The 25,328-nt window shown below is 44.5% G+C and overlaps 1 protein-coding gene across 1 annotated transcript in view; it reads right to left on the bottom strand.

Annotated features, from left to right (window-relative positions):
• The window catches only part of LOC145405068 (uncharacterized), a 457,223-nt gene that overhangs the window by 365,731 nt on the left and 66,164 nt on the right, over positions 1 to 25,328 (bottom strand). The window contains exon 7 of the mRNA XM_080276570.1: positions 4,299 to 4,492. Coding sequence (XP_080132696.1) covers positions 4,299 to 4,492 — 194 coding nt within the window. The remainder of the gene's footprint in view (positions 1 to 4,298; positions 4,493 to 25,328) is intronic.

The following is a 25,328-nucleotide window of genomic DNA, read 5'->3' on the forward strand; positions in this document are numbered from 1 at the left end:
CTCTAACATATGAAACCAAAGCTTGGACTGTACCGGAAAGTTACACTTTAAGAGGGAGAGGAGTGTAAATCACCTATCAAAAAGGACCATATGAAGTGACATGCAGAGACAGACACAAATGAGGATGTAATGGAGCACTGAGGTGTTGATGTGGATATGCTGGAAAGCATTAGAAGTACCTTGAGATAGTTCAGCCATATGGAGAGAATGGAGAATAAGAGATTGACACACGGACTAGAAAAATGTACTGTATGTGAGTGAGAAGGAGTAGGGGAAGGAGAAGGGATGAGATGGCAGGATGGTATGGCATGGTAAAAGAATGAAGGGAGTGAGTTGGAGAGAACCTGACAATGGGAAACAGGGTGACATGGACATGATTCAGTTGTGGCCAACCATTTCAGGATGAAGGCACCAGGCTATAGATAGACTGATAAACGGAATAATCAAAGCACTATGAAACAAGACACGTAATTTTTGTCAGATATGTGTTCCCCGTGGAATCTCTTTTGTTTTTGTTTTTGAAGGCTCCAGCATGCTTGCATGTGTCGGCCGTGGTCACCTAATGGTGGCTCTCCATGCTACTCAATCTCTGGTAGCTTCCCTTGACCCTGAGGTCACACTTAATGACCTCATCCCGTCTTTTTTTATCTACCTCTCGCTACCCCACCACCAGCATTAACACTTCTCACTTTCTGCACCCAATTATCATCTCCCATCCTCTCCACATGCTCAAACCATCTCAATCTACCTCTCCTCATCACAGTATCAATACACTCCAGTCCCATTCTGCCTCTCAACTCATCCATCATAAACCTTTCACCCCCCAGGTCTTGCACTCATGGACGCACTGCACATCCACTTAATCACAGTCATTTCTGTACATTTGATCCTGCGAATATCCTCTTCCTTTACTGCCCAGGTCTCACTACCATATAACACTGCACTCCTAACATGCCGCATACAAAGATCCCTTAGCAAGGAAGGAGAGCCCTCTCAATGTCAGGAGAGACAACAGCTCCCTGAACTTCTTCCAACCACTTCTCAATCTAGCCACAGAGCTAACTCCTGCCCCACCTCCAGCATTCAACATGTCTCCCAAATAACAAAACTCTTCCACACACTCAAGAGACTCGCTAGCAAGATCAATCCTTTCACATTTGGCAATCTCCACATGCTCTCCCCAACACACTGCACACATGAAATCAGCATTATCTGGTAGTATACCTCTAATACCACAACATCTCTTATGCACCTACTTATTACAAACACTGCACAAGATGGAATTACAGTGGGATCGCACAGTGCGCAAGTGGACAGGAAGTCCACGACCTCGCGTACTGTGAATACATAATATTATGGGAAAAATAACATATGGGTGGGACCTCCTCAAACCTTGATATTTTTTTAACCTTAGAGATATAATAATGGGAAAATTTTTAAGACATATACTACAGATACAGATAAAATAACAAAAATATGGTGAGTCACCTTAAAATAGGCATAATTGACAAATAGCAGGGGTTCTGAGGCGTGGCAACACACTTAGAGTGTCCCGGCTGCACCATCCACCACACCACGTGTGTTTAACAGTTGTCAGTGTTGTATTATTCCAGGCTTTGACGAAAAAATTTACAGCCTGTCAAATGTTATTTCTTCAAGAATACAGCAACAGTCAATGTGGTGGGGGCTGCAGGTATGCCAGGTGAAGCAAGTGACTCAGGTGGGGCAGTGGAGATGGAGCAGACGGCAGTGGGTGAGTCAGGGGACATGGTGAGGGAAGGATCCTCCAACTCCTCCTCGCTACTGCTCACATTTTCGGCAATTTCCTTCATCTCTTCTTGTTTGTTCCATTACTAATCTTGTTATGGAGGTACAGTATTTGCAGTATAACAACTTGGCATTCATGAAATAACTGTTATTCAAGTGAATGCAAATGTTATTATAGAAACTGGGTATCTATTCTAACTTACCGTTATTGCTGAAAACTTTATTGTCAAAGTCAATAATGGCGAGATCTTACTGTAGACTCCTCTCGAGCTCTTCCCCCATGAGCCTCTAAGGCACAATGGGCGCGTCGTGTGGGAAGGGGGGTTGCGTACTCTGGGAAAATAGCAGTTTTAAGCCACTCCTTGCCTCTCCCTCACATATTCAAAGTTTTATGGTTATGATTTTTGGTGATTCATGTACTATGCAATTTGCACACTGTGATCACACATACTGTGCGAGCCCACTGTACTTCCCACGCCCTGTGGCAAATCCCACATGGCCACTCTCCCTCTTCTTTCAAAGTACTGCCACCAGCCCTAGATACCATCAATTTTGTTTTATCTGTATTTACTTTAAGTCCTTGTGCCCCATATCATCTCTCCACTTCCCAAATCCTTCCTCCTCCTCCCTTTCATTCTCTGCAACCAACACCAAATCACCAGCATACAACATCTCCCATGGGAGTCCATTTCTGAAGTCACGTGAGAAGGCTTCAGGTACCATAATAAACAACAAGAGGCTCAAGACTGACCCCTGATGCACACCAACATTCACAGAAAACTCATCATTCAAACCTCCATTCACCCTTACCTGGGTGCGAGCACCCACATACACTGCCATAACGATCCTAACCAGCCACTCCTCGATCCAGAGTTCTCTCACTGCCCACCTCACCACCTCTCTAGGGACTCTGTTAAAGGCCTTCTCCATCCATCCATCATCCAATCCTGTGCCGCCCCATGAAGAACGTAGTAGCCCGGGGCTAGGCAAACTGGTCCTGACATTTAAGAAGAAAATGACCAGCCTCACACATCCCAGAGTGGCATTACATAAGCAATAAACCCCAACCATCCCTTGGATATAAACCTACACAGGCTCAATCTGATTGGAGCATCATAATAACCCGCTAAACCACCAGGTGTCATAATTTGGTTATATGGTTACTGCCCAGCATAGTAAATGGTTTCCTGGTGTAGAGGAAACCATTTGGCTTGTCACTCAGTATAGAGTCACCCATAGGCAGAAGGAAGAGGAAACAGTAAAGGAAAGAAAGCCAGAAGAGGGAGTGTAAAGTCACCTGTAAGCAGAAGGACGAAGAAAGAATGAAGAAAAGAAAGACAGAAGAAGAAGGAAGGAAGGAAGAAAGGAAATGGCAGACACCCAAAGGAGCACTACGCTAAGTGAGTGGATGGAAAGCACCCCCACCTACTTCTCCAAATCAACAAAAACAAAATACAGTTCCCTTTTCTTTCCTAAGTATTTTTCTTGAAGCTGTCAGACAATGAATGTGGCATCAGTGGTCCCTTTGCCCGGCATAAACCCACTCTGCATCTCATCAATATTCACTGTTTCTCTAATCATACTTTCTAGAACTATCGGGTCTAAAAGCTTTATGTCTCTACAACTTCCTCTTTCTAGGCTTCACCCTTCCCCTTGTACACATTTACAATTACATTCTTCAGCCAATCATCTGGGACAACACACTCACGTATGATTGTATTTATTAGGTCAGTGACTAACATCATTCCTATATCTCCTTGGTCTTCCAACATTTCAGCAGTCAACCCAGACACACCTGCTGCCTTCCCCAGCTGCATCCTGCCTATTGCCCTGCTCACAGCAGCATCAAAGGCCAAGGGCCAAACACTGGATATGCTGGCTCCAAACCTTCCCTGTCCCAGTCAAACTCCTCATTCAACAACCGGCTGTAATGCGCTCTCCATACGTCTTTAATATCCCCACTGTTCACCACAACCCTATCTTCATCATTCTTCACACACTGCTCACCTGTGATATGTTAAAAGCATATTGCACTGATAGTGAAATCAATGGAACAACATAATTCAAAGGCCTGACTGATTCAAAGACCTAAATGATGGGTGAATGAATGTATGGCCCTGTACGTTACATAAACTGAAATTATTTGTTTCATCACCATCATCCTCATCTCATTATCATCATCATCAACCTAACCCTGGCCCAGTACATTACATAAAATGAAATTATTTGTTTCATCACCATCATCCTCATCTCATCGTCATCATCAACCTAACCCTTATTCCTATCTAAATTATGAGGTGAGGTAAGATCCTGAGATAAAGTAATGAAAGAAGAACTACCAACACCTGCAATGTGTAATGGGCCAAACAATTATTTATGTATAGTTCATCAACCCTTCAGAACCACAGCTTCATCTTAAAAATACAACAGTCTACACATATATATTTTTTTACATGCTCCAAGTAAGCTCTGGCTGGATAGTTACCATGCTACAGTGCTTCAGTATCAACACCATGGACACACTGACCTACCAGGAAAACAAAGGCCTGTTTGTCTGCCACAGGACTGGAGGCTTCACCAGAGAAGAGTGCACTAAACCAGTGGCCATATGAAGGGAAGACGTGTGGACCCTCCTGGCTGGCATGGCGGGCAAACAACAGACCTACTACAAGTGCCTCCACCTCCTGCTCCTCACACCCTTGACGGATGTTCCGCTCTATCAGCCCTGTCAGAAAGGTCAGATAAATTGATACAATGAAAGAAAACAGCTCAAGAAATGCACAACAATATTAACAAACAGTTCTATCAAACTCTTCTGAACTTTATAAAATCCTGCCAAGATAATATTGTTCATCAGCAATGCTGAACCAATTGAGTCCTAATTATATTGCAAAATTATGTTACAAAATTACTGATCTATCTACCTATCTATCTATTGTCAGATGCATTAATCCCGTACGGGGTGGCCACAAACAAATCGCCTCCACGTCGCCCTGTCCCCCGCCATTTCACTGCCCTGCTCCCAACTCACACCCCCCTCTCTCATATACCTCTCCACTTCATTCCTCCATCTCATCCTTGGCCTCCCCCTCCCTCTCCCCCTTTCCACCTCACTCACATACACTCTCCTCATCAGTCTGTCACCCTTCATCCACTCCACATGGCCAAACCACCTCAGTGTGTTCCTCCTAACGCTTCCTACCACATCCACATCCACACCACAATGCTCCTTTATATCCTCATTTGTCAGCCTGTCTCTCCATGTGACTCCACAGGCTCCTCTTAAATAACTCATTTCCGCTGCTCTCACTCTTGACTTGTGTCCTTCCAACAACATCCAAGCTTCACTTCATACGTTAGAGTTGGTATCACAATACTGTCATGTAGTAACTTTTTCATTTCCATGCTCACTTCCCTGTTTCTTATCACTGCTTTCAAGGAACCAGCAACCTTTCTTACCTGCTGTACCCTTTCAAGCACTTCACCCTCCAAACTTGCATCCTTACTCATCACACTCCCCAAGTAATTAAATGTACTCACATTTTCCATTTCCTCACCATCCAACCTCACTGTACATTCACTGACTTCACCTCTCTCAAAGACCATCACTTTACTCTTCCCTACATTCACCTTTAGATTCCATTTCTTACACACTCTCTCAAACTCATCCACCAAGCCTTGCAGCTCCCCTTCTTCTTCACTTAACAACACAGTATCATCTGCAAACAACAGTACAAGGAGTTTCCAAACACTGCCCTGTCTCACTAGTGCCACTCCAACATCCACTGCCCTAACTTGTATCTCTTTTATTACCCCATCCATGTACAGATTGAACAGCCATGGAGACATGACACATCCCTGTTTCAACCCAACCTTCAACGAGAAAAATTCACTCAGTTCACCATCCACACGCACTGCAGCCTTAGCACCATCATACATACTCATCACAGGATTCAGCAACTTCCCATTTACTCCATATATTCTTAATACTTTCCACAATCCTTGTCTATCCACCGTCATGTGCTTTCTCCAAATCCATGAAGGCCACATACAACTTCTTTCCCTTCTCTAGAAACTTTTCCATTAAAGATCTAAGAATGAATATCTGATCTACACAACCTCTTCCCTTCCTAAAGCCTCCCAGTTCTTCTCCAACTAATTCTTCTGTTATTTCCCCAACAGATAATTCAGTGATGGCCTCCTGGTACTTTTACCCATTTCCATTATTTTACATTTCTTTACATTAAATTTCATTTCCCACGTCCGGCTCCATTTGTGTATCCTATCCAAATCCTCCTGCAGTATCTCAACCTCTACCTTCCTCAAGATCTTTACATCATCAGCAAACAGACTTGCATAACTGTTCACTCCATCTATCATATCATTTACGTAAATCAGGAACATTACTGGCGCCAACACCGAGCCTTGAGGGACTCCACTTGTTACTTCCCTCCATCCAGACATCCTATCCTTTATTACTGTCCTCATTTGTCTGTCTCTCAAAAAGTCTGTCATCCATTCCAGAAGTTTCCCCTTCAGTCCTCCTTTATATTCTAGTTTCCACATTAGTCTCTTATGAGGTACCTTGTCAAAGGCCTTCTCTAAGTCTAAGTACACACAATCCACCCAACCATCTCTCTCCTGTACCACGTCAATCACTCTTGAGTAAAACCTCAACAAGTTAGAAACACATGACCTTCCACATCTGAATCCAAACTGACATTAAGCCAAAATATTCATCTCTTCCAGATATTTTATCCATCTGTCTTTCAGGATTCTCTCACACAATTTTGCGACCATGCTGGTTAGAGACACTGGTCTATAATTCAGGGGTTCTTCCCTGTGTGTGTGTGTGTGTATTTACCTATTTGTATTTACCTATTTGTAGTATACAGGAATTGAGCAATGCTCGTGTTGTCCTGTCTCCATATCCACATTTATCAAGTCTACCTTTACACACATGAATGTTTTTCTCGTGCACCACCTCTGTCTAAGTCGTTCCAAATATTTAAGTATTTACCTAATATACCTAATTGTGATATACACGGAATGTACTATGCTCGTGGGTTTCCATCGCTGTTTCTCAATAAGTCAAATTTGGCTTTAAACTCGTTTAAGTTTTTAGACTGGACAATCTCTTTGTCCAGGCTATTCCATAAGTCTATACTTCTATAAGGAAAGCTATATTTCTTGATATCCTTCAAGCAGCTTGACTTTTTCAATTTCATTCCGTGTCCTCTTGTTGCTCTCTTATCCCATACAAACAGATATTCTTTTTCAATTTTATCTACTCCTACCATGGTCCTGAACACTGCAATCATGTCTCCCCTCTTTCTCCTTTCCTCTAAGGAAGGCAAATCCAGTTTTTCCAGCCTCTCTCTGTATGACAGGTCTGTCAGACTGGGGACCATCTTGGTTGCTGTTCTTTGTATTCTCTCAATCTTGTTTATATCTTTCTTTTTGTGTGGGGACCACACTACCGCTGCATATTCTAACCTGGGGTGGATCATTGCCACTATCAATTTTTTCATCATCTCCTCATCCATATAATGAAATGCTACTCTTATGTTAGTCAAGAGTTTATAAGTCTCTCCAACTATCTTGTTAATGTGCTTTTCTGGTGACAAACTATCTTGGACCAGCACTCCCAAATCTTTCTCTTCTCTCCTTTTTGTGATTAATTCATTACCCAACAAATAATTCAGTGATGGCCTCCTGGTACTTTTAACCATTTCCAATATTTTACATTTCTTTACATTAAATTTCATTTCCCACGTCCGGCTCCATTTGTGTATCCTATCCAAATCCTCCTGCAGTATTTTACAATCCTCCTCAACCTCTACCTTCCTCAAGATCTTTACATCATCAGCAAACAAACTTGCATAACTGTTCACTCCATCTACCATATCATTTACGTAAATCAGGAACATTACTGGCGCCAACACCAAGCCTTGAGGGACTCCACTTGTTACTTCCCTCCATCCAGACATCCTGTCTTTTATTACTGTCCTCATTTGTCTGTCTCTCAAAAAGTCTCTCATCCATTCCAGAAGTTTCCCCTTCAGTCCTCCTATATATTCTAGTTTCCACATTAGTCTTTTATGAGGTACCTTGTCAAAGGCCTTCTCTAAGTCTAAGTACACACACTCCACCCAACCATCTCTCTCCTGTACCACGTCAATCGCTCTTGAGTAAAAGCTCAACAAGGTAGAAACACATGATCTTCCACTTCTGAATCCAAACTGACATTCAGCCAAAATATTTATCTCTTCCAGATATTTTATCCATCTGTCTTTCAGGAGTCTCTCACACAATTTTGCGACCATGCTGGTTAGAGACACTGGTCTATAATTCAGGGGTTCTTCACTGTTCCTCCCTTGTAAATTGGTACCACATTTGCCCTCTTCCATTCTTGTGGCACTTTCCCCTCTTCCAGTGAGCATACGATTAAACTGAATTTTATCCACCAGTTGTTCTCTGCATTCCTTCAGTACCCAGTTAGAAATTCCATCAGGTCCTGGGGCTTTCCTTACATCTTGAGTTTCCAGTAATTTATACACTTCCTGTACATCCACTTTTATATCTTTTATCACCGGAACATTTCTAATCACTCCCTCCCCTTCCACAAGCTCCTTTTCTTTAGTGAAAACTGACTGGAAACGTTTGTTCATTATTTCTGCTTGCATTGCCGCATCCTTAAAGACCTCTCCTTCTACTTTCAGTTTGGTGATTTCTTCTTTTTGTTTCAGTTTGCCATTAACAAATCTATAAAACAGTTTGGGTTCATCCTTGCATTTGTCTATTATACCTTTTTCAAAATTCCTTTCTTCTTCTCTATGTATTCTTGTGTATTCATTTCTTGTTCTTTTATATTCTTCCTTTGTTCTGTTGCTACCTCTCTTTCTCCAATTGTTCCACGCCTTATCTCTCTCTTTTTTTGCTATCATACAACTTCTATTAAACCACTCCTTTTTCCTGTTTTCTTTCCCTCTTACTCTTGGTACAAATTTTTCCACTCCCAAATTATAGAGGTCTAGAAAGATATCCCACTTCTTCTGTATCTCTCCTGTTTCTCTGAATTTTCTCCAATCCGCATTTTCAAAAAAGTTTCTCAATCCTGTAAAATTTGCTTTCCCAAAGTTGTATCTTCCCTGTCTATGACGCTCGTCTCTTGGCTTGACGTTCCCTATTAACATCTGGAACTCAATGACCACATGATCACTTTTTCCTAAAGGACAGAGATATTTCAATGATTCTATTACATCAGGTTCTTTGGTGAACAGTAAGTCTAACCTTGCTGGTGTGTCCTCACCTCGAAACCGTGTCTCTTCTTTGACCCATTGCATCATCACATTATTCATTATTATATTTAATAACATAGTGCCCCATGAATCCTCGCCGCCTCCCAAGTACCATTCCTCCCAGTTCACCTCTTTACAATTAAAGTCACCCACTAAAATTATATTATTGCTTTTCTCAATTATTTGTTGCAAATAGCTAGCCATATCCGACAACATCTCATGGTATTCGTCATCCTTCCATGCTCTCGTCGTAGGGGTAACATACACTACCGCCATATCTCTCTTAACATTCTCTCCAGTTTCTAATTTCATATATATCACTTCAGCCCTGCCTTCTCCCATTTCCACAGTATCTACATTTATGTTGTTCTTCACTGCTATCATCACTCCTCCTCCCTTTTTTTCTTTCCTGTCTTTTCTCCACAGTTTGTATTTACCATCTCCCAAATGAACATCAATATCTTCTCTTAATTTGGTCTCTACAAAGCACATGACATCAGGTTCATGTTCTCTCAAGAAATCGTTAATTTTGATCCTTGTCGATATGAAACCATCAACATTAGTATATATCACCTTCAAATTATTTTTGACGTTTTTAATACTCTCTTCTCTCCTACTCTCTATCCGTACCACTTCCTCAACTTCTGATCTTTCACAGCCATCCCCCTTAGTTTCCTTCACTTCTATTTCCTTAAATACCACTTCCTTACTTTCATATCCAATACTCTCCAAAAAAAAAAGTATTACATTCTTCCTCTGTCCTCTTATCATTTTTTCCCTTTACTTCTTCCTTTAATGATTTTAAAACTTCTCTTTCTTCTTCATTCAGATCTTTTCTTATTATAATATTTTCCATCCCCGCCTCTTTGCTTAATTTCCAAGTCACTTTAAGTATCTCATTTATTACACTTTCTGATGTAAACTTGACTCTCACTGGTCTTGTTTCCCCTTTCTTGTACCCCGCTGCAGGGGGTCACCTTGACGTGGTGGCGGGGCTTGAAGCGTGGTTGGCGGTGCCACCTACTTTGGAGGCATGCCTACCTTTGCAGGGTTCGGTATTTGTCAGCCACGTGGACCAAGCGCCCCCTGCATCACTGGTGGAGGAGGCCTGCTAGTGATGTTAGTCCTTGCCCATTTGCCATCTAGGGCGGGACTGTTGCCTCCCCACGTGTTTGCCGTGCGTGGTGTCCCGTAATGCTGGGAGACGGGAGTCCTGGAGGTTGAGCGACGCTGTGTACGCTGCGCCCTGCAGCTAGCAATACACCTCTTTGGTCCCTTATTCTGGCTAGACAGGTGGCCTGGTTGGGTCCGACCAGGTCAATCGGCTGGTCACTGGCTAGCCACCTAGGCTAGTCACCTAGTGGCTTTAGGGTCAAGCGGGCACTGGGGGACCTGGTGGCTCCTATCGTCCTGGAGTCACCCTTGTCAGGGTCCCTTGGTGGTTACCTGCGTATACTTTCCTGCTACCTCTGGGGTCGCCAGTGGTGTTTATCCCTGGCATATGACCTCCCCTTGTTGGACTCCATGGTGGGTGGAGGGGTGAGGGAATGAAGTTCATGCAAAATAATATGGGTGACAAACAAAAAAATGTTGATGACACTGCCACTGTCCCAGGAAGTTCTCCAGACTGCTCCACCCTCATAGCCACTCTACAGCCTTTCCAGGCCACTGGTGACTTTCCTCCTTTGCCCCAGCGTTCAACCGGGACTAGGAGGAGGCCATGTCTGGTTGGTTCGGCTGTCAAGTTCGGCTCAGATGATACTATGCCTGAGCATTTTGCTAAGTATCTGGTGCTCAGATCCTCCACAGGTGGATCTGTGCTGGATATTGATATATTTGAGTTACACTGTAACATTATTTCAGCATGTGGCAGAGAACCCCGAATAACCTCACAGGCCGATGGAAGCATCCTTATAGAAGTATCGTCTCCTGAAGAGAGCTTAAGATTATTGAATTTGACCTCAGCTTCTGGATCAGAGGTTTCCTGCACTCCACACAGTACATTTAATCAAAGTAAAGGAGTGATTTTTTCGCGTGATCTCCTTCGATTCTCGGAGGCCAGGTTGTTGGAGGAACTGCAGGCTTCAGGCATGGTGAAAGCTGAACGCCTCCAGAAGAAGATCGACAGTATTTTAACCCCGACTCCAACATTGTTCCTAACATTCGACAGATTGACACTGCCTACATCTGTGAAGCTCGCTTGGCTGTCACTTCCTGTGAAGCCATATGTGCCTACCCAAAGGCGGTGTTTCCACTGTCAGGGATATGGCCATGTCAGCAAATTTTGCCGCCGTGCACAGGCTGGACTTCCTGGTATTTGTGTTTCTTGTGGTGGATCAAGCCATTCCAACGACTGTACAGGACCTATTAAATGCTATCACTGTGGAGGTCCTCATGCTGTCTCATCAAAAAATTGTCCGAGATTCTGCCTTGAAAAGGAAATCTTATCCAAACGTACACGTGAGAGGGTTTCATTTCCTGAAGCCAAAAGGAGAGCCCACACACTCTTCTTTCAGCCGGGAATCACCTATGCTTCTGCCCTTTCTAGAACACCAATGCAACTCCCTGTATCTCAGAGGCAGCCTCGACCCACTCCAGTACCCACAACTTCCACTTACGATATGCAGAATGCTGTCCCCAAGGTTAGTACTGCAGGTATGAATGATGTTTTCCCAACTGCTACTCTGACTGTTTCTGCTCCCACTTCGGTGGCCGACGACTTGCACACTTCTGTGGTGGTGGCAGATGTCCACGTTGATTGCACTTCTCCCGTCGTAGCCACTATGCCCGAGACTCCATCTGCACCTGGTAAACGTCACTGTTGCTCGTCAGAGTCCTCTGATTCTGAAGACCGGCCACCTAAGATCTCTGTTGTTGACCCTTCTGTTAACACCTCTCCTGGTCCCTCTCTTCCTAAGGTTACAGTTAGGGAGCCCACTCCTCCACCTGCTTCGAAGCCTATGGCTTCGGCAGAGGTGAGTTCTGGGGCGGGCTCCTCGTCGGCTGTCCGGCCCTCATTGAGTGGGGAGGGCAGGAAGCCATCACCCTCTCGGTCTTCAGAATCTTTGGATCCTGAGAGGGCTCGGTCGCTTGCTGCTGAGAGGTCTGACAAGGCAGAAACTGCAGCTCATGGTCCGCCTGTGAACCAGTCCCAGCCCGAAGAGGATGTTGGGCAGACCCTTAGTGCTTCGGATCCAACACTCACGATGTCACCTTCACAGGGTTCTGACCCTGTACAGTCCACTTCCACATCTGGAACTTCTAGTGGTGCCACTGGCCGCCCTGCACTACCAAGGGCTCCATCCAGGCCACCTTCCAAGCAGGCTGGTGCGCCACCTCGAAAGAGGAGTACTCTCGCTCCAAATGAAGTGCCAAAGCTGGCTGCAGTGCAGTTGGCTGATCCTGCTACTTCCTCTCCTCACGATGAGGGGGGGACGATAGCAGGGATTGCGGGGAAGAGGAAGCAGCATTTGGCTGCTTCACCTCCCTCAAATCAAAAGAAGCCAACTACTATCACTAAGACGCAATTAGTGTCTTATGCTGGTGGCTCTAGGCAAGTGTCCCGTCTTCCAAGGCCAAAAGCTGGCCCTGTAGCCAGCCCTAAGAAGACATAACGTTCTTAATCCTGCAGTGGAACTGTAGGGGTTTGCGAGGGAACTGGGAGGAGCTACAGCTGCTCCTTAAGGAGATGCAGCCATCCTGCATCTGTTTGCAGGAGACTATGTTAGGTGACAGTTATATTTCCCTACCAAGGGGCTATGCCGGTATCTTTTCTCCCTCTGACCCTGCAGGAGGCCATCGGGGTGGTTGTGCCATCTTCTGCCATTCTGATGTGCCCTTCACTTCAATTCCCCTGCGGTCCCCCTTGCAGGCTATGGCCATTCGGCTGCACCTGGGAAGGAGGTACACTGTGTGCAATGTATATTTGCCCCCTAGTGCTGTGATTGTTCGTGAGGATCTTGAGGGTCTGATTCGCCAGCTACCTCGACCTTTTCTCCTCCTTGGTGATCTGAATGGACGACATCCCTTGTGGGGAGATGTTCTTTCTGATGCTCGGGGAAATATGTTGGTATCGGTAGTGGAGGATATGGATCTTTGTGTCCTCAACACAGGGGACCCTACCCACCTGCATGTTCAGACGGGTACTCTTTCGGTTATCGACCTTACTCTGTCCTCCCCTGACTGTGCCTTGGATTTTTTGTGGAGTGTCTGTAATGATCTCCATGGTAGTGATCATTACCCAGTCTGTGTTTCGACTACTGATGATCCTCCTGCCCCTCGGGTCCCCCGTTGGCGCTTAGACAGGGCAGATTGGGATCTTTTCAGTGACCTTAGTGCTACGCATTTGCCAGTGGCTTCTTTTATGCGTGTTGATAGTGCGGTGTCATATTTTACCTCCATTCTTTACCAGGCTGGTTTGAGGGCGATTCCAAAAACGACTGGTTCGTTTGCTCGTAGGCCAGTGCCCTGGTGGAACAGTGAGTGTGCTGCAGCTCGCAAGGCCTGCAGGGCTGCGTACTCCCAATATCGAGCTCACAGGCAGAGTAATTTTTAAAATTACAATTTCAACGGGCTCATGCAAAGTACCGATGGACCTTAAAGAATGCCCGACGTACTTCTTGGGCAGGATATGTATCTTCCATCAATTCCTCCACTCCTATATCCCAGGTCTGGAAACGGGTACGTAAGATTCAGGGGAAATATTCTCCATCTTCCCCTCCTGTGCTCAAAGTTAGAGATGCCTTGGTGTCAGAAGCTAAGGAAGTAGCCACAGCCTTTGCTGTTCAGTTTTCTTCTGTCTCCGGGTGAGATCCATCTGCACCATATTTTGATGATCGTGCACGTCAGGAGAGGAGTGGGCTAAATTTTCAATCTCAGGGAGGAGAGGTATATAATGCTTTGTTTTCTAAGCGGGAGCTACAGGCTGCTTTGGCATCCTGTAAGGACACTGCTCCAGGACATGATGGCATCCATTATACTATGATTCGTCATCTAAAGGAGGGAGCCTTGGGTTTTCTGTTAGATCTACTCAACAGAATTTGGGAGGAGGGTGTGGTGCCTGCTAGCTGGCGTCTGGCAATAGTCCTCCCTATCCCAAAGCCTGGGAAGGACTTGAGTGTAGTTTCTAACTATCGTCCGATATCCCTGACTTCCTGTTTGTGCAAATTGTTTGAGAAGATGGTTAATGTCCGCCTTGTTTGGTTTTTGGAGAATGGGCTTTTTTTAACTCAGTCTCAATGCGGATTTAGAAAGATGAGATCGACAGTTGATAGTCTTCTACGTCTTGAGTCCTCCATTTGCTCTGCTTTTGCTTCGAAGCAGCACCATGTCACGGTATTCTTTGACCTCGAGAAGGCATATGATACAGCTTGGAGGTATGGGATTATGTCATCCCTATACCGTTTTGGTCTCCGTGGTCGGCTACCCCTCTTGCTCAAGAGTTTCTTATCAGAGAGGAAGTTTCAAGTGAGATTGGGGTGTGAGCTTTCTCAAATATACACTCAAGAGGAGGGTGTGCCTCAGGGTAGCGTTTTGAGTGTTACATTGTTTGCTGTTGCTATCAATGGTATAGTTGGGGTTCTACCTCGAGGAGTACAAGGCTCCCTTTTTGTGGACGACTTCTCAATCTCCTTTGCTGCGTCCCGCATGTCTGTGGCAGAGCGTCGACTGCAGCTGGCCATAGATAAAGTCTTGGCTTGGGCTCAGGAGCGTGGCTTTCGTTTCTCTCCCTCTAAGACGACGGTTATGCATTTCTGCCGTGTTCGTGGGATGCACCCTGACCCAGATCTGTTTTTGAATGGCCAGAGGATTGCCTGTTCAGAGAAGGTTAAGTTTCTGGGCCTCACCTTTGATCCCCGCCTCACCTGGGTCCCACACCTTCGAAGGGTTAAGACGTCTTGCCTTAAGGCATTAAATCTTATTAAGGTTTTAGCTCATACGACCTGGGGTGCAGACAGCCACTCCCTTCTCTTGCTCCATAAGGCTCTGGTGTTGTCCAAACTTGAGTATGGATGTGAGGTGTACTCATCAGCCACCCCTGCCCGGCTCCGTGTCTTGGATTCTGTGCATCACGCGGGCCTTCGTTTGGCTACTGGAGCATTCCGTACCTCCCCTATCCCAAGCTTACTTGCGACTGCAGGGGAGATGGGACTGGAGCTTCGACGTCAAGCCCATGTTGCTCGCTGCTGGTACAGGACCCAGCGTCTTCCACAGACACCCACTACTGCATGTATTTTGAGTCACACTCACCACTTTTTTTTACTCTCCATCTTCATTTCCCCCGTCCTTTTGGCTACAAGGCGAGGGATATTTTATCTTCCTTGGATCTCCGGCGTGGCCCAGTGCAGAGCATTGAGGTAAGTGAGATCCCTCCCTGGATGTTGCCTGAGATGGAGGTTTGTTGCTTTCCAACCGCTCATAAGACTGTGACATCTGATCTGGTACTTCGCACCCAGTTTTTTGCCCATGCCACTCTGCATTCAGGATCAGTGCCAGTTCTTACAGATGGTTCCAAGTCTGATGCTGGCGTTGGATATGGGGTCGTCTTCCCTTATTTTAGCCAACGGGGCAGTCTTACTTCATCTGCCTCTATTTTTACAGCAGAGCTGTCTGCAATCTTGATGGCTCTGCACCTTATTTTACCACATGAGGCTATGAATTTTACTATTTTTAGTGACTCCAGGGCAGCTTTGTCTGCCCTCGAAAATTTTAACTCTCCCCACCCCTTGGTTCTGAAGATTTTACATAAGCTCTATTATCATAAGCGTCATGGCCGGAGGATTTCTTTTTGTTGGGTGCCAGCTCATGTGGGTGTTTCGGGTAATGAGCGTGCTAATGAGGTGGCGAGGTCCGCGGCATCTCTTGTTGCTTCCCGCACACCTCTCCCTTTCAGAGATTATTTCCCACTAGTTAGGTCTGCTCTCCAAGCCTCCTGGCAGCGGGTTTGGGATTCTCTTCCTGTTCCCAACAAGCTCAGGGAGGTGCAGAAAGAGGTGGGCCCCCGGACATTTATGCCATCACCACGCTCATGGGAGGTTATCGTTTCTTGTCTCAGAATCGGCCACACACGACTGACACATAGGCATCTTTTGGTGGGGGACCCTCCCCCTTTTTGTGATGATTGTCTTGTGCCTCTGACTGTGAGGCATCTTATGGTTGAGTGCCCCAGTCTGGGGGATGCTCACCGTCGGTGTTTCTCCAGGTTTCGCTCAGGAGACGGGTTCTACCATCTCTCCTCCCTGTTGGGAGACGAAGCATGTGTGATGGGGGGTGCAACTTTCTCCTTTCTTGAGGAGGCTGGCCTCCTCAAAATGTTGTAGTTTTACTTCAATTTGTTTTAGTTTTGGTTGTCTTATGTCAGCATGTTTTATACTCTTATTTTGTTTGTTTTATCGTTTTCTTTGTCTTGTATCAAGACTTTACCTTTTATTGATATTTCAATTATAATTGTTTTACGGCGGCAATGACCTTAGTTGTTACGCCGCCACGCTCAATTTCTTCAATCAATCAATCAATCCCCTTTCTTATAAGGCCCTATCCTCCTTACTTCCTCAATTTCTTTTACCCACTTGTCTCCTTCGGGGTCAATCTTGCCTAATATTCCTCTCACCAGGTTCATGTCTCTCTCCAGTCTTACGAACCTAACCTTTTCTTTCTCTTCCCTGTTTCCAAATATTACTACACATCTGTTCCTTTCTACAGTTTTTCTCACTATTTTCTCTTTTTTCTTCAGTATTTTCACTACATTTTCTTCCATTTTTTTCTTGTTCATTTCCCTTTCTTCTTGGATGCTCTCTCTTAAGCTGACCACTTCTTTCTGTTCTTCTTCTACATGTGCCCACTTTGCCTTCTGCTCTTCTAATGCATTACTCACTTTCTCCATTTTATTAGTACTCTCTTCTAGTTTCCTCCTCAATTCAACATTTTCCCTCTTCAAATTCCTAATCTCTTCATTCGCTGTTTCATTGGATTGGATCAGACTCTGTATGGTAGTATCCGTATTTTCAGACACATCCTTTATCACTAGATTCTCTACTTTCTTTCCAAGTTCACTAATCCTCATAATTAATGTTTTAACCAGGTCCATAACATTGGTATTTGTATCAAATCCTTGAAATTCGAGTCCCTCATTGTTTACATTTTCGGCCATGTTTAATGTTGGTTAAGTACCAAAACAGCTGTTACCGAAAAAAACTACAAACATTCATGTATACTCTAGCCAATAAATCTTTACATTTTTGGTAGTCTATTAACTTTCATTATTTTAAATTTAAGATAAGACCTTAGGAGACAGGACAGACAAAATTCCTGAAACTACTTAAGGTTAGCAGCGATGGCTGGGACGTCTGCTCTCTCCGGCTGTTCGTTCGTGTGTGTGTGTGTGAACAGTAGTGTTGCAATTACGGACTGTATTAACTCGCCCCGTTCCAACCGCCCCTATCCCGATGACGACTCAAGGTGCCTGGAACCACTGTCTGACTCTCTTCTTCATTTCTGCAACATTCGCGGCCTTTCCTCTAACTTTAGCTCTGTTGAGCACCACCTCTCCTCCTCTAAACCTCACCTTCTTTTTCTAATGGAGACTCAGCTGTCTGAGGCAACTGACAGCAAACCCTTTTCTGTATCCTCCTACTTTCTCTATACTCATTTCAAAGCCAAAGGTGGCTGTTGTGTATATATACGCAATGACTTATCTTGCTCTCGTGTTCCTGAACTCGATTCTTCTGAATTCTCTACACTCTGGCTTCGGCTTTCCTGTCATTCTCTGACTAAATATATCTGTGCTGTTTACTTCTCCCCTAATTCTACTTATATCAAAAATTCTTCAACTACCTTACTTCTACGATGGAACACATTCTATCCATTTCTCCTTTCTCTGAAATCTCCATTCTAGGAGATTTCAATGTTCACCACCACCTTTGGCTCTCCTCTCCTTTCACGGATCCACCTGGTGAACAAGTCTACATCTTTTCTATCCTTAATGACCTAGAGCAGCTTGTACAGCACCCTACCCGTATCCCTGACCGCCTTGGAGAGAGCTCCAACATACTTGACCTCTTCCTCACAACTAATCCTTCTGCTTACTCTGTTAATCTTTTCTCTCCGTTGGGCTCCTCCGATCACAACCTTATTACCTTAACCTGTCCTATCACTCCGGTACGGCCTGTGGACCCTCCAGGGAAACGTCGTCTGTGGCATTTTGGAGCCATGGACTGGGAGGCCCTCAGGCAGTACTTCTTTGATTTTCCCTGGAATGATTATTGCTTCCATGGCCGGGAGCCATCTGAGTGTGCCTTGCGCATTACGGAGGTTATTCTCTCGGGCATGGAAGCATACATTCCTCTCATATCCTTTGACTAACGCAAGAAAGCCTTGGTTTAATCACGCTTGTTCTAATGCTGTCCGCAGCAAGGAGAGGGCCTACAAAAGGCACCGGAGCCAACCCACCCCTGAATCACATCATCTTTACGTTTCTGCCCGGAATCGTGCTAAGTCTGTTCTTCGCTCTACTAAAAATAATTTAATCCATACTAAATGCTCTCAACTCTCCAACTCGAATTCTTCCCGCTCCTTCTGGCACCTTGCCAAAAATCTTTCTAACAACTTTACCTCATCATCCTTCCCTCCTCTTTTCTACTCTGATGGTTCTGTAGCTATTTCTTCTACTGATAAAGCAGATCTCTTTGCACAGACTTTCTCCTCCAATTCCACCTTAGACAATTCCGGTGCTGTTCCTCCATCACTTCCCCCCTCTGACTTCCTCATAGCTGACATTAAAATTTCTTCAGTTGATGTATTTTCTGCCATCACTGGCCTCAGTATTAACAAGGCATATGGGCCCGATGGGGTCCCTCCTGTTGTTCTCAAGAACTGTGCTTCTGTGCTTACACCCTGCCCAGGCAAACTCTTTCGCCTTTGTCTGTCAACTTGTACCTTTCCTTCTTGCTGGAAGTTTGCTCTCATTCAGCCAGTCCCAAAGAAGGGTGACCACTCCCAACCCTCCAACTATCGTCCAATTGCTTTAACGTCCTGTATTTCAAAAGTTTTCGAGTTAATTCTCAATAGAAAAATCTTAAGGCATGTTTCCTATCACAACCTTCTTTCCGATCATCAGTATGGGTTCCGTCAGGGACGCTCCACTGGTGATCTTCTCACCTATCTTTCAGACTCCTGGTCATCCTCCTTTCGGGACTTTGGCGAAAGCTTTGCCATTGCACTTGACATCTCAAAGGCTTTCAATCGAGTCTGGCATAAATCTTTAATTTCCAAACTGCCCTCCTACAGTTTCTATTCTTCAATCTGTGCCTTCATCGCTAGCTTCCTTTCTGGTCGTTCTATAGCCGCTGTTGTAGACGGCCATCGTTCTTCTCCCAGATCTATCAACAGTGGTGTTCCTCAGGGCTCTGTCCTATCACCAACTCTCTTCCTTTTATTCATTAATGATCTTCTAAGCTGTACATCTAACCCTATCCACTCATACGCTGATGACTCCACCCTTCACCTTTCCATTCGGTTCCCGCAATGCCCATCTCAACAGTTACTTCAACAAACAAGGGATGAGGCTATGGCACACCTAATGTCTGATTTGGCTCGTATTTCTGACTGGGGTAAAAATAATATGGTTGTTTTTAATGCATCTAAGACTCAGTTCTTACACCTATCAACCCGACAAAATCTTCCAGAGGTATACCCACTAATGTTTAATAATATTCAGCTTAATCCTGCATCATCCTTGAACATGCTTGGGGTTTCATTTACTCGGGACTTATCTTGGAAAGATCATATTACATCTCTTGTAAAATCTGCTTCCAAGAGACTGGGTGTGCTAAGCTGACTCCGCTCTTTCTTTACCCCTGCACAATTGTTGACTCTATACAGGGGTTTTATCCGCCCCTGTGTGGAGTACAACTCTCATGTGTGGGGAGGCTCCCCACATACAGCTCTTCTCAATAGGGTGGAGTCAAAGGCTTTTCGTCTCATTAACTCTCCTCCTCTTACTGACTCCCTTCAACCTCTGTCTCTTCGCCGCACTGTTGCATCTTTATCTCTTTTCTATCGCTACTTTAATGGTCACTGCTCCTCTGAACTGTCGGCTTGCATTCCTCCACCTCTACGACGGGCATGTAGCACCCGTCTGGCAGCAAACTCTCATCCCTTTTCTGTCCAACTCTCTAATGCAAGAGTTAACCGTTACTCCCAGTCTTTCATTTATGCAATAGGTCAGCTCTGGAACTGTCTCCCTCTGTCTGTATTTCCTGCTGCCTATGATCTCCAGTCTTTCAAACACAGTGTGTCCAGGCATCTCAAAATGATCGGATCTTGAATTTGGCTCTCTATTGTATTTTGTTTTTCTCTTGGAGGGAACTGTTACTGCGGGCTCATGGCCTTTGGTTCCTTCTTCCTTGCATTAAAAAAAAAAAAAAAAAAAATCCACCACTGACTCCCCCCAATCCTGACCGATTTTGGAAAAAAATTTTTTTTGGCTCAAACCTTCGTTTTTGGTGAGAAACATCGAAAATTCATAGAGAAATCGCTCATCTGAGGTTTAAAATACTGGATACAGGTAGCTGTATCCCTTATCTTACTGGGTTTTCTATCAGGCTGGCTCCAAAGAAAACAAATTCTAAGGGAGGGTAACTATTCCACATCACTCATAAACAGTATTTATTTATTTATTTGGTACGAATTTATATGTAGTAAGAGAGTATATTGGTTTTCACACAGTAATATAGGCAATATAGGCATTGCTTCACTCACCTAACACTTCAACATACCTGACCTTCTTTGGCGACATTACCTGATCATCATTTCTGACTGTTTCTTCCTCTAATGCTAAGTAAACTTTGTCCTCCACATTGTCATTAATTGGGGAATCACTCTGGCCTTCGTACCGTGGCACGACATGTCTTTACTGGCCAGGTCACTGGTAACAGGTGAATTGTCGAGACAATGGCATGCAGGGGGGGGGGGAGGTCATGCAGGGTAAGGCATTGTCCCTGCCTGGCATCTTGTAGAGGAAGGTGTCCTGTGTATACATACCAAAAATTATGCTCAAAATTTGAAAAATGTGCAAATGACGGACCTTGCAATTGTGGTGCGTTTATATACGTCAACAGGAGTCACAGTGACAAAACGTTCGGACGTATATATACATCAACGGGACACGGTGGGTTAAAGTTTTTAATTTCTATATTTACAACCTGTATTAGCTCCTACAGTATAATAAGTTTTATCATCATCACCATCATCACCCAGACCTTCTTTCCCACCCTAAGGCAGGGTGAGGAGTAGCAATGTCCAGACAATGCAAATCTGCCCAATCCAATGAGTCACACTTCCATTCACTCACTATTCAAGCCCCCGGAATCCTGGCTCTATCTGATACACCAAAAACATTCACCACATACTGTAGCTTCACATAAACGTATCCAACTGAGTTGGTCTGGACGCTGTCATGTTAAAAAGGGGTGCCAAATCCATGATCATGCACTTCTTCTCACAATATTCATCCAGCCAGCTCAATCTCTTGTCAGTCCCCTAGCCTCACCATCTTCCAAACCTCTCTTCCTCAAACACTCATGCACCATATCCTTCCACCTTCTCCTTGGCCTACCTTGCCTCCTCCCTCCTTCAAATTCGTTCAGATATACTTTTTTCACCATTTTGTTGTTATCCATTTTCTCCACATGACCATACCATCTCAGTACACTCTCTTTGATTCTGGTGTCCACAGACTTCCTCACTCCACATCTTTCATGAATCACATTACAGTACAATCCCAGTTAACCGGGTGGCTTGGGGAATTTACCTTCCCGGTTACAGATTTTTCACGTATTTCTGATTTCCAAGTCAAATCTAAACAAAGGCTATGACAGCAGTAAATACAGTTCAGGTACTCACCAGTCACATTAGGGGTTACACTAAGAGATTCCGCCTGAAAAACTGCCTTGTAAACACACACCATGGTCATAATGCACGTGCATGGAATGTCTAGCAATTTGCAGTACTGCAAATTGCACCAGTCCATTGTTTACCGAATTACTGTATTCATTATATGTACTGTACTCATAAAAATTGAAAAATAAAATAAAGAAATAAAAGCTTGAACATTTATTAGTGAACTGATGATGTGTTAAGACTGCACTGTAGAATTATCACGACACCTGTGCCCCCACGTGAGTCTTGTTTACATTTCTGACCCCAACTGTTCTTCTTCCCCACCTGACCTCCATCACTCCACCCCTCACCCGCCACTCAGCTGTTTTGCAGAAAATAAAATAAATGATGTACGTATGAAATGCAGGCATATTATTTATTTATTTTTCTTCCAACAAAGTAAACTTTCATTCCTATTAACATTTATATTCAGCCATTAGTGTTTTATAATGTTCGCCTTTTTCAAGTCTGTTGCATATGTCCAGCTTCTGTTTCAAGGTAAGCAAGATACGCTTACGTTTAGTTTGCACTTTAGGCATTTTGGAGTGTACAAATTACCGTCCATTATAGGAACACAATAGCAAGAGAGCTTGTTTACTGTCTGGTGGCAAAAAGCAGACTGGTGATTTTTGGAGGGTGTGGAAGATGACTGAATTCAAGTAGGGGAAAGAGGAGGAGAGGAGGGGTGGTTAAGAGGATTTGCTAGGGATTTACATTAGCCGGAAATGCCTTCACCTCGCTTTGTCTGACTTCACCCAGCCTCGCGAGACACGATCAAACGGCAGTTTGGCGGTCCATTCAAATTGGCGCACAGTTATAACTTACTGACATTTTTACCAGCCCTTGAATTTTCCCGTTTTTCTGAGTATTCTGTTTGTCTGGATACTGGATAGCTGGGATTGTACTGTATTTTGAATCCTATCCACTCTCTGTACTCTACATATGAGGTGCTACCCAAAAGTTTTTTGAACAGAGGGAGCCAACCATTTGCAGTTTTGCCTTTTGCCACTAGGAGGAGTCAGCAGCACCCCTTGTGCATCAGTGTGGCCCCAGCCGTGTCTGTGAGCAGATGTGTTGTTGAGCTATGCTTACTATTGTAACGTGGTGTGTAGGTGGTTTGACGGTTTGGCAATGGCAGACCTCATGGAACAAAGAACCTGCATCAAGTTCTGCTTCAAGATCAACAAGATGGCTGCAGAAACTTGCCAGCTACTTCAGCAAGCCTTTGGTGACAATGCCATGTCCCAAAGCAGAACATTTCTCTGGTACAAGCGGTTCAAGGAAGGACAAACGTCCGTCGAAAACGATGACCATTCTGGACGACCGTCAATGGCAACAACACCAGAAAACGTCGGAAATGTTCATTAGGTTATCCTTGCAGATTGTAGACGAACTATCTACGAAGTTTGTGATATCGTTGGAGTGTCGTATGGGAGCGTGCAATGCATTTTGTCGTACGTGTTGGGCATGAGACACATCGCTGCAAAATTTGTGCCAAGACTGCTGAGTGACAAGCAGAAGGCACATCGTATTGCAGTTTGCAGGGAGCTCAAGAATCAGCTCAGAGATGATGCCACTTTCATCTCCTAGGTCATAACTGGTGATGAATCATGGGTTAATAGTTATGACCCAGAGACAAAGCAGCAGTCATCGCAATGGAAGTCTCCCAATTCACCGAGACCGAAAAAAGCGCGTCAAGTTCGCAGCAGTGTCAAGTCAATGTTGATCGTTTTCTTTGATATCCAAGGGATTGTTCACAGGGAATTCATCCCACTCGGTCAATCTGCCAGCGGAAACTTTTACTGTTTTGCAGCGTCTGAGGGAGAAGATCCACCACAAACGTCCAGAACAGTGGAAGAGCAAGGACTGGGGCCTGCATCATGACAACGCCCCCACCCACACATCAATTGTTGTACGGCAGTTCCTAGCTTCCACTAATACAGAAGACATTCCCTGGCTTCCACTAACATGGTAGTCATTCCTCACCCACCCTATTTGCCTGACCTTGTCCCCTGTGACTTTTTCCTGTTTCCCAAGCAGAAATTACGAATGAAAGGGCATCGATTTGACTCAATTGAAAAGATCCAGACAGTTTCACAGGAGGTGCTCAAGACCATCACACCTGAAGCCTTCCAAGGATGCATGGACTCATGGAAAAAATGCTGGGACCACTGTATACGTGCCCAAGGGGACGACTTTGAATGCGACAGTGAGAACTAAGAGGCAAAGTGGCTTATTTTCCTTCAATATTCAAATTACTGGAACTTTTGGGTAGCACCTCGTACATTTCTCAGCAGTCCCATCTCCACTGCTCTCACTCCTGACTTTTCATTTACATCCCACACCACAGTCTCACATCCATATGTTAAAACTGACTCCTTCATGTAAGCCCCGTGCAGCTAGAACACTTACACCTCTGTTTCTTATCAAAAGGCCTTCATTGCACCTGCTACATTCCTTCCTTGTGTCATTCTAATTTCCACTTCTTTTGCACATTTTCCTTCTTTTCTATCACTGTACCCAGGTATTTGAACTCTCACCAATTCTAGTCTCTCTCCATTCACAGTAACATCACACTGGGAGCCACCTTCCCTCTCAATAACCATCGCTTTACTCTTTTCTACATTTACTTTCAAAGGCATGATGCTCACAGACATCAGTAAAACTCTGTACTTGTCTACCAAATTCTTGTCCAGTATTTGCAAGTAGTACTGCATCATCAGCATACAACAAATTTGAGATATTCCATCCATCACCATTCATTACCAATGCCATCCCCCTCTCCATTACTCGTGTTTTTACATCTCCCATCACCCTATCCATATATATATAGTACATCCCCGTAGTACCCACCTATATGGGCAGCAGAGGACGTCGTGTGCTAGGAATTCACGTACTGTGAATACATAAACTTATGGGAAAAATTACATATGGGCGGCACCCCCCATCATGGGCAACCCTTGAGACGCCTTTCAGACCTAAGCATTGTACTATACAGGGAAACTATCTAAGACATATTACCTGTACTATACAGGGAAACTACCTAAGACAAATTACCTAAGATAAAGTAAACCAACAAGATTAAGGCTTTACTAGGTAAATCAACAAGGATATGGCTTAACTAAACCAACAGGAATATGGCTGCTCACCTTTACCCAAGAGGACAACAGGCTTGATGGAGGTAAGAAGAGGATCCGAAGCAGGATGAGGCACCTAGCGTGCACCTCCTGCATCACCCATCACACCACCCGACACACCACCTTCCTCACCACTTTCGTCACCAGCACTTTCGACACTTTCGTTACCTAATGCATTCACTTCATT

The sequence above is a fragment of the Coenobita brevimanus genome, chromosome 65, assembly GCF_032717465.1.
Source record: "Coenobita brevimanus isolate Jiangsu-jjx chromosome 65, ASM3271746v2, whole genome shotgun sequence".
Taxonomy (NCBI): domain Eukaryota; kingdom Metazoa; phylum Arthropoda; class Malacostraca; order Decapoda; family Coenobitidae; genus Coenobita; species Coenobita brevimanus.